Here is a 9827-nt window from a genome sequence, read left to right on the forward strand (position 1 = left end):
GAAGAATTAAAGGGAAACAAAGGAAGACGAACTGTGGGTGTATTTGGTCAACGAAGTAATCTAATCAAGACTCGAGAAAACAAAGGAAGGACTGGGAAATAGAATCGTTTATGGTGGTTATTCAGAGTGTTTGTTTCTAATTAACTCAAGAACAAACACTCATTCCAAAGTATCTTAACACACATAACATATTCCGTTTCATTAATATAACATAGCTCGTTCACGTTGAATTCGTTCTCGCAAGGCTTCTTCATTCGTTTTATCACCCATTAGATTGTATCTGAATAAATACTTTTGGATATTCATTCCAATCTACTGTATGAGTCTCTTCCATCATTCTTACTTCTTCAGGAGCATCTTCATGAATGTAATGTCCACAACCATTCATTAGTACCATTTGGAACTTTCCTTGCATTTGTCCAATAGTCAGTGTCGTATCCAGTCGTTCTCGTCCTGCTAACAAGAGCATCTTCACTGCTGGAGCCTCCAGGAAGTGCTTTGACATGTCCTTGTACCAACTCACCCAATAGGGCTCCGTCTCAAATAGGTTGGTTCTCCAGTACAATAATCCATCGCGCTCTACAAGTTGATCTGGAATCGATATCATAGCTGAAGCACGATTCTGAAGTAAATGCGAATCAAGACTACTATTCACATTCTGATTTAGTTCTACCTCCAATCAATAGCTTCCTGATAATCAAAGAAATGAAGAGGCCGTTTCTTTAGTACATTTGTCATCACTTGAAGAGACTCAAGTGCAGTTCCTTCAACTACATCAATAACAATCAGCCCTTTGATTCGTTCTCGGATCGAAGGATCTATTGCCACTTGGACAGCTAATCCACCTCCCATACTGTGACCAATCAAAACGATCGGGATGCGTTTGTTTTTCTCTATATCTGGAAGAACATGATTAATTAGGAGAATTGTCTCTTGTATTAATGTAGAAGCCGATAAATCCTTCTCATTCTCAATGACAGAATGACCTAGTTGTAAGCAAATAGGCATATCTATACCATGTCCACGAAGATCAGGAGCGACTAAACGACAGAACGATTTCACATTCTTCTAAACATGATTCTACGACTCAATAATAACAGCAAGAAGAGTAAAACTCAAACCACTTGCTCCTGCACCGTGAATGCAAAAGACTAATGGTCCTTTTGTTCCTGCAGAATAGATTCGATATGTCTAAAGATGAGGAGCATTGTTAGAAACGACCCCTGTCCCAGGTATGCAGTAATCTTCAAATGAATCAAATCCATCTTTCCAAGAACCAATAACTGGTTTCATATGATTCATTTTTCGATATACTGTATTCAAAGACTGAGGTATCTCATCATCCGAGGTATCCGAGTCTTCCGAGATTTTCTTCAGTAGGGATGGAGGGCGTGCAAAGTGGGGCATCTTTGGAGATAACTGTTGTACCAACAAAGATTATCTACTAATGGAATGACAATATGATGTTCTTCTAGGACGTCCTTTGTTTCTTAACCCATTCTTCATGACTGAAGGCGACAATTTGTGGGTATAAGTATCTTTGACAATGGTCTCTAGACAATACTGATCATTTATTTTTAATACATTTTGCGTTTAGGAAGTCTGTGTGAAATAAATGACAAGCAGTTGTTGTTGAATAGGTTCTTTTCGTCCTGAAACGTGAATTCTCGTCTTTCTTGCATTGAAACGACGAAGTCCCTTGCATATACTGCATGACAACTTTCGGCAACTGTCTTCTACGATTGAATGCGATGGATGATCGTACATTGTTACGAATCTGGATATGAATATCCTCGAATTCTTCTTACAATGTCGACTGCAGATCGTTTTGGAAGAACGAGCACCTGACTAGAGGGTGTAAGAGCAGAACTCACTTGGGCTGTATCCACAGAAGGAGTATGTACAATGCATTTGCTTCCATGGACTTCTAAGAGACTTGATAGCCTTTCTTTCAAATGGAACGGATAAGTGTATTCATGCCATTTAATAAGATGTGTGACGATCTCATTGTCTAATAGTTCCAAGATAAAGTCTCTATATTCATTGTTCTGAGATAACAGAAAGTGAAAATAACTACAGTGATCACTTGAACATTATTTCTCCTTTGGATTTGTCTCTTGAAAGAGTGAAGATATTTCATATCTGTTATAATGACATGTCTATGAATGAATTTGTAGAAGGAACTCTACAGATATTCTGGATCAAACTGAAGCCATTGCCATTCTTCTTTTTCAATCTCATGATTTATTGGATATACCACTCTAAGCATGATAACACTATACTATTCTAACACAATCGGAAGTGCTCTCACAGATTGTCTTTCCACTTTGGATATTGGTGACACTTGATTGTCTATTTTCAATAATTGAATCTGTTCCACTTCAATTGTAGATGGTTTATTCCATTGATGGAACATGAGATAACTAGATGAAAAGAATATAAGAGATGCGCAAAAGAGGACTTGACGATTCCAACTGAAAAACATTTGGTAGTGGTGATTCGTCGATTGACAAGTGATTGATAGGTTTGCCACAAAAATGAAACTAAACATACAACTATTCTTTCTTCTTACGACCTCGTTGAATTATTTTGATTAGACAATCAATAGCACTGACAACGACCACTATCATCACAAATATGAAGAAAAATATCCAGAATTGACGAGATGTCGAAGTTCCCGAATAATAGTCACAAGTGCAATCTGTACATCGAAGTGTTGTCGTCATATTCATATCATGGACAAAATATTGTCTATTTACACTCAATAATGTGTAAGTAGTCGCATTTGAGATCTCCTCTTCCATCCCGTACAAGGGAATACCAAAATATGTGCAGTTAATACTTCTACATATAACTCAGCAGGGTAGAACAATACGATAAAGGATAAGTACCATAGGATTCAACAGACTGAGTACAACGAATACCCTTGGAACGCATGCTCTCGACGTTAGCGACCTGAAGAAAGTGACTTGTTAGATTTACGTTTGCAAACACGGATCCATCTCCATCCACAGTATAGTTGAATACAGTATATCTACATTGTATCCATCTTATGATCGCTACTCTTTTCCGATGTAATAGTCCTCTCTTGACAAGCAGGTACCAAAGAGTGAATATCCTCGGAATTCAACAATTTTCGTTATATAGTGTTCATCATCACGATAGATATCAAAGGCAGCACTCACAATCTTCGATCCGTTTTCTTGACAAGAACTGACATGCCGATGACACGCTAAGCATTTACAATTCATGAATACTCAAACAAGCAGATAAAACGAGAGGAAAGAAAAGAAGACAGAGGATGCTCCGAATCATCATTGACGATACCTGACACTCTATTAAGAAGAACTGAATAGTCAAGTTTTCTATACAGTATAAAGTATATTTGCGTATCGGTTTCTCTTGATTCTAGGAAGTCAAGTTCTATGTCCATTTTCTATCGTATTTTAATGTTCTTATATATGGGCCCTCTTTTGTAACGATTTGTATGACGTAGTGATTCGAACAAGTTGATAATCAAGAGACAAACCACTATGCGATTCTACGTTTCCACCCACATTTGTCGCTCGTTTGTGTTGTTATCATGCTTTCAAAGAGTGTATCTGTTTTGAAATCAACGAATCTAGCACGCGCATTTGCTACTTCACTGAGAGAGTACCCTATTGACGGCTTCTTCGATGCCAAGTCCTATGCAATTATTGGTGCCAGTGAAAAGAAGGGGACTCTCGGATACATCATCTCGGATAATTTCTATCATAAGTTCCAAGGGAAGACGTACTTTGTAAATCCTAAAGGTTTGCTTTAATTCCATTTAACTCAAAATTAGGAGGGAATCTTTTTGGTCAGCCTATTTACAAGAAGGCAAGTGAGATTCCTGATACTATTGAAGGAGCCGTCATTTCCATTTCTGCAAAGTTTACTGTGGATGCCTTGAAGCAGTGCTTGGAACGTGGAGCCAAGTGGGTGACAATTGTACCTGGTGGCTTTAAGGAGACTGGAACCAAGGAGGGAATTGAGGCTGAAGTTTGAATGAATGGGAGAATTCAGATTGTAGGAGGCTATCCGTCGTTTGGCCGAAGAATACAAGTGTCGTATTGTGGGTCCTAACTGTATGGGTGTCTATGATCCTTGTAATGTTGATACTCTTTTCATTGGAGATCGTGGTCTTTCTAAGCCTCAACTGGGCGATGTAGGTCTCTTTTCTCAGAGTGGTGCTTTGGGTTGTTCTCTTTTGAATGAAGTAGGGATTAGGCAATGATTTCACTTAAAGTTATCTGGAGCAACTCGAGAACACTGGATTTCCAAATTCATCTCGTTCGGTAATGCTTGTGATGTGGATGAGAAAGACTGTATTGATTACTATGAGCGAGATCCTACTGTTAAACAGATCTGGGCTTACATGGAGGGATTCCATGATGCTCCTGACTTCATCCGAAGCATCAAGCGTATCTCCAAGAACAAGCCTGTAATGGTTCTGAAATCAAATCGTGGAAACTCAGGAGCAAAGGCTTCAGCCTCTCATTCAGCCTCTCTTGCTGCCAATGATGCTGTCTGTGATCAGTTACTTCGCAATGTATGTTGTGTGGAGCCATAATCATATGCAGGCTGGAGCGATTCGTTGTGATGTGTGGGCTGATCTTCACAATATTGGTACAGTTCTTCGTAACCAACCTCTGCCCAAGGGTCGTCGTGTAGCAGGTAGGGCTGTTATGTGAATGTGAGAGTAGTGGTAACTGATGCTGGTGGATTTGGTGTCCTGTTGGCTGACTCTGTGGATACTTACAAGATGAATCTGACTGATTTCTCTCCTGAAACCATTCGCAAGTTCAAAGCTACCTTCCCTCCGTTCTATGCCTGTTCTAATCCCATGGATTTGACTGGTTCAGGTATGCATTGAAGTAGTGACTGATTCGTAGTGAAGACTCATGAATTCATTGAAGCAGCCAAGTTGGCATTGGATGATCCTAACGTTGATTCTGTGATATTCGCATATCAGCCTGGTGCTCCTGGTCTGGAACTGCCTTTAGAGATGGCTAAAACAATTGAGAAGAATTTTGGTCCTGGTAAGACAAAGAAACCTTTCATTGTACTGGAGTTTGGCGGCAAGTATCCTGACGATGATGTGATTCGTGATTATTTGAATAAGGTGGGCATGTCTGTCTATGAGTAAGGCTTTGAATGAGGATATGAGAGTAGTGGTCCTGAAGAAGGAATGCGTGTATTGTCGAAATTAGCTGAGTATAGTGAATATCTCCAACGTATGGAACGTATCACTTCAGAGACACATCCTACGATTGATGCTTCGTTAATTAATGGAATTGTGAATAAGGTACTGAATAAGGGTCGTTACACTCTCACAGAGATTGAGGGTTATGATGTATTCATTCGTACATGCTTTGAGAAGTAGATTCTAACTGCTTGTGGAATTCGTACCCCTGATTATAAGCTTGTTTCTAAGGGAAATGAAGCTGCAGATTTCTTAACCAAATCCATGACCAATCCAGGTGATAAGTTTGTTGCCAAGATTGTCTCACCAGATGTATGGTTCTGACTTTCGTTCTCATATCCAGATTATTCATAAGAGTGATGTAGGAGGTGTGAAGCTCGGATTCAATACTCCTGAAGAGGCCTGCAAGATTGTAGAGGAGTTGAATGCCAAGTTTAGTAAGCAGCCTATTGACTATCATGGTGTGATGTTATATAAGATGGTTCCATTTGGTACAGAGATGATGATTGGAGCGAATCGTGATCCAACTTTTGGACCCATCACTGTATCAGGTCTTGGTGGAGTGATGGTCGAGATTCTGCGTGATGTTGTGTTCAATATGTGTCCTGTGTCTGTGGAGGAGGCTCAGATGTCTTTGGATCAGTTGAAGACGCAGAAGATGCTGAATGGATTCCGTGGTCAACCCGCTCTGAATCGTCCAAAGTTTGCTGAATACATCTCGACGATTTCACAGATTATGGCACAGTGTCCTACCATTCGTGAAATTGATATTAATCCTTTGATCCAACTTCATGACGGATCACTGACCGCTGTGGACTCCGTTTTCACTTTAAGTCATTAATGTAATTGACTTTGTTTGTTTTTGTAATTTCTTTCTTGGATGTATTTTTCTGATTTGTATCCTTTCTTCTCAAGATGAGAGTGTACACGGTGTCTTTCATGGAGAATGGACTCAATAATGAAGGACCTATAATAATGAAGGAACCACTAAACATATATGGAATAGTGATCAACTCTATTGTTTATTATAGACCATGATATCACTAACCAACAGGAAGGGAATGGTTGTTTAGAGGGCACAAAAGGATTTGATTTCGTCTAACTCTTCTTGTAGGATTCTCTTTTGCCAGTTTTTGGAGAGACTGAATACTAACAGTGTGTAGAAACATGCCTAGTCTTGATTACTCGCACCCGCGTGAATATGGTCCTGGTTCTCGTTGCTGGTAAGTGTCTGTGACAAGAGAATGCTAATGTGTAGCCGTGCTTGCGGTAACCGCCGTGGACTCATTAGAAAATACGATCTGATGCTGTGCAGACGCTGCTTCCGTGAGCAGGCTCCTAAGATTGGTTTCATTCACGTAGGCTTGTTTTGGGACAATTATCTGTAGTATCATTAAATGTTGTGTATGTACCAAAGACGACTGATATTTCCTGATTGATATGTTTGTTTCCAACGAAACAATATACCCTCACTTCTTCGTTGTTGTAGCAGTATTCAGAGTTTTGAATACTTTGGCTGCTGACATGTATAATGTGGCTAGTTTCTTCCAGTTGCTCAATACAATCGAAATTATTATCAAAGCCTGAGAATTATGATCTTCTCCAAAACCTACCACAAGAGATGAGAAGAAGTCCTCTGTAGTGCGGCATGTATCAGACCAAGGTCCACAGATGGCTCCCAATACAACTTTTACCAAATAGGCAATGATGGCAATTGTCGCTGGAACCTAGTCGTCACTCTCGGTCTCAAATCCAACGATATAAGTAGCTAACCAAGCAATTGGATCACGGGCTTTGTTTTCTTCCACAAATCGTTGATGTTCCTTCTCAATGTTGGTTTCCAACACATTGCAGTGCAATTTAATCTTTTCCTTATCTCCCATTGTGGCACGTTTCTTATACAGAGCTAGTGCTTCCTTCAAGGACTCTTCATGCAGCGCTTTCAACTCCTCTTCTTTTACGAATCCGTGCTCTTCACTCACCTTCGTACTCATTGAGGCTTTATATAGTTCCAGTGCCACACGTGAAGCATTCTGATTGTTCACTTCTGCTGTCGCTCCAAGAATTGTTAGTGCTTTCGGGAATAAATTGGCCTTTACAAACATCTCTCCATATGCAACTGTAAAGGCCTCAAAATCCTCAGCATACAAAACCTCCTTATTGATCAACTTGGGTTGCAAGTTATGAAGGAAGATCTGTTCCACGTAAAATCCAATGAGACGAAGGAAAAAAGGCTCCACTTTCTGGAGGGAGCCATTATACGTCTTACGTGTTACTTCCAGACCTGGGTGAGGAAGTAAGAATACTCCGAAATGTTGATAACAATACTCGATCTGTTCTCGTGTTTCCTAGGAGTCAAAAATACTCCAAATACCAACACGAAGATCCGCTGCATTTCGTTTTGCGAAGAAACTATCTCGATATTCATCCATCTCTTTTAATGAGAGAGTGAAGTTGGATTCATCGTGGAAATTCTGCCAGTCACGGACGAGGAAATCGATCTGTTGGAAAGGAGCTTCTTCTTTACGTTTCTTGATAGCTTCCTCTTCTCTTTTGGCTGCTGCCTCTAAAAACGAAGTAGTGATCTCATTAGAAGAAGTTTCTGGCATAGAAAGTCTTGACTGTATACTACGGGTTGACAGACGCAGGGACATGCGTTGGCTATCGTCACCATTAAATACAACACGACTGTATTCTGAGAACAGTGCGAGATGCTGGAGATTATCTTCTTGGAGTCGTTTGTCAATGTTATAGATTTGATACGATGAGAGAAGTGTGCTGATGCCGAAAATACTTGTTGTCAGCATTTGACCTGTCTGCCCATCAAACAGACCCTGAGTATCCATTAGAAGAACACACATCTTCCCACCTTCCACATTTTTATTTGGAAGGACAAATGGCTCACTCCAGAGCCAGATTCCTTGTGTATTACGTTCACTACCTCCCTTATAAGAGAAACCATTACGTTCCTTGCTGGTCTCACTACCCTCAAGAATATCACCTCCATATTCCATCCAACTTGGGATGTCACCTAGAGGAGTGAATACAAGGTTGTTCGTTTCTTTGGGTTATTGAATCTAGATAGATCAAACCTTGAGCATAACGAAGGAATCTCAAGAAGAAGTCAAGAACAAAGGATTTTCCACTTCGAAATGCACCAACAACTGATAGTACGGCTACTGGAATGTGCTTAGGAATCTTACTCTCATATAACACAATTCATTCGTACGCGTGTGATAACTGAATGTAATGCTTCTTTATTTAATGTAAATGTATTTGAATCTGCATCAGCGTTGAGGATCTACACGAATGACCCCAGAATGCAACATGTACTTGAATGGCTTGTTCTTGTACAACTTCAGTCATTCCAATTCCTTCAATGGGTTCTTTAATCTCTTCCGTCATAATATATGAACTACGTCAAATAGTAACAAACAAATAACGATTAAGAAAGAGGAACGTCCCTCAGAGAAGCAGCTTTCAAGTACTTTCCATTTACAACCAGATGGACACCTTTGTACACAGCTTCTCCATTGGCATCAACACGAAGTTCCTACAATTAACTCTCATCACTTAGAGCATACAGGCTGCGTGCTGCTCCACTTATTATTCTTTGAACGGAGGTTAATCTCCTCTGTCTTTTCTGAGGAAACAGGAAGTCCTTCTAACACAACTCTCATACCTGGTTGAGCATCTGCAGGAGGTTCCACAATCTAGATCACAGAATTTTCTTGGAACGTACTTCAACTGCCGAATGGTCTTCCTTGCAAGCACAGAGAACCATTCCATGGCTTGGATAACCAACAAGAGGCTTCTCTTTAAGGTTGGCGACTACAACCACCAACTTTCCTTCAATGGCTTCAGGAGCATAGAAATGAATAAGACCTGAAGCAATCTTCCGTTCTCCACCATAGGCTTCACCAACATCAATCACCTCACAAATCAATTTGTCGGCTTTCTCATGTTTCCAAGCCTTCACAATACGGCCAACCACAAGTTCCACTCCCCAGAACGGATCGTTTTCAGGAATCACAACCTTTTCTGGAGTGTGTGGTACAACCTCGGTCCTTCCTTCGGCTTCGTTGAGAGAACGAATAAGGTGATTTACACGATATTGAAGCTTCTGAATAATCTCATCCTTCTTCTCTTCTTCTTCTAGCGAACGAATCAGATGACGGATACGGTAGTCAGCTTTTGCTGCTGCTTCCTTCAATGCCTCGTTTTCAGCACGAAGCAACTCAACTTCCTTCTTAAGACTATCAGTATCACTACTGACCTGAGACTTTTCCATTTCCTAGGTATCATCCCTCTTTCTAGTGAGTCACCTCAATAATGTTCATTCGTTCTTCTAATTCATCCACTTTGGTTTGAACTGCTTCAATCGTCGACATCGTACCTTTTCAAACAGTGATTCAAGAGTCTATGTATTTCTCATATGACTCCAGAAAACAGGACGATTTGAACAAACAGGAGTAGACTATAATAACTGCACTAATTCACGGTCTGACCAATAGCATACACCTGGAAACCAATTTCCTTGAGTTTGTGATGATCAAGAATGTTACGACCATCAAATACAAAAGCAGGTTTTTGCATCTGA

General features: G+C 40.2%; 5 protein-coding genes across 5 annotated transcripts; 1 reads left to right on the forward strand and 4 right to left on the reverse strand.

The window, feature by feature from the left end:
* Window positions 1–201: 201 nt before the first annotated feature.
* Window positions 202–1407, reverse strand: JH06_4370 (protein phosphatase methylesterase 1; the record flags this gene model as incomplete). Its single annotated transcript, XM_014670046.1, has 5 exons — window positions 202–312; window positions 344–644; window positions 674–1068; window positions 1099–1191; window positions 1219–1407. The coding sequence occupies 5 exons, from the start codon at window positions 1405–1407 to the stop codon at window positions 202–204; spliced, it is 1089 nt and encodes a 362-aa protein (XP_014525532.1).
* A 1148-nt stretch (window positions 1408–2555) lies between these two features.
* JH06_4371 (hypothetical protein) lies at window positions 2556–3318 on the reverse strand (the record flags this gene model as incomplete). The annotated part of the gene is made up of 4 exons (XM_014670047.1): window positions 2556–2844; window positions 2876–3034; window positions 3064–3232; window positions 3258–3318. The coding sequence occupies 4 exons, from the start codon at window positions 3316–3318 to the stop codon at window positions 2556–2558; spliced, it is 678 nt and encodes a 225-aa protein (XP_014525533.1).
* A 265-nt stretch (window positions 3319–3583) lies between these two features.
* JH06_4372 (acyl- synthetase) lies at window positions 3584–6068 on the forward strand (the record flags this gene model as incomplete). The annotated part of the gene is made up of 10 exons (XM_014670048.1): window positions 3584–3794; window positions 3827–4023; window positions 4055–4240; window positions 4271–4573; window positions 4605–4698; window positions 4728–4886; window positions 4917–5166; window positions 5197–5377; window positions 5408–5539; window positions 5571–6068. The coding sequence occupies 10 exons, from the start codon at window positions 3584–3586 to the stop codon at window positions 6066–6068; spliced, it is 2211 nt and encodes a 736-aa protein (XP_014525534.1).
* Window positions 6069–6696: 628 nt separating this feature from the next.
* JH06_4373 (anti-viral guanylate-binding protein) lies at window positions 6697–8241 on the reverse strand (the record flags this gene model as incomplete). The annotated part of the gene is made up of 4 exons (XM_014670049.1): window positions 6697–6810; window positions 6841–6954; window positions 6985–7575; window positions 7606–8241. 4 exons carry the CDS (start codon window positions 8239–8241, stop codon window positions 6697–6699), a joined length of 1455 nt encoding a protein of 484 aa, XP_014525535.1.
* A 431-nt stretch (window positions 8242–8672) lies between these two features.
* On the reverse strand, window positions 8673–9518 carry JH06_4374 (tRNA binding domain-containing protein; the record flags this gene model as incomplete). Its single annotated transcript, XM_014670050.1, has 3 exons — window positions 8673–8780; window positions 8812–8940; window positions 8970–9518. 3 exons carry the CDS (start codon window positions 9516–9518, stop codon window positions 8673–8675), a joined length of 786 nt encoding a protein of 261 aa, XP_014525536.1.
* Between the last annotated feature and the right edge of the window lie 309 nt (window positions 9519–9827).

This window comes from Blastocystis sp. subtype 4 (assembly GCF_000743755.1).
Source record: "Blastocystis sp. subtype 4 strain WR1 chromosome Unknown seqid_0345, whole genome shotgun sequence".
Lineage (NCBI taxonomy): Eukaryota > Bigyra > Opalinata > Blastocystidae > Blastocystis > Blastocystis sp. subtype 4.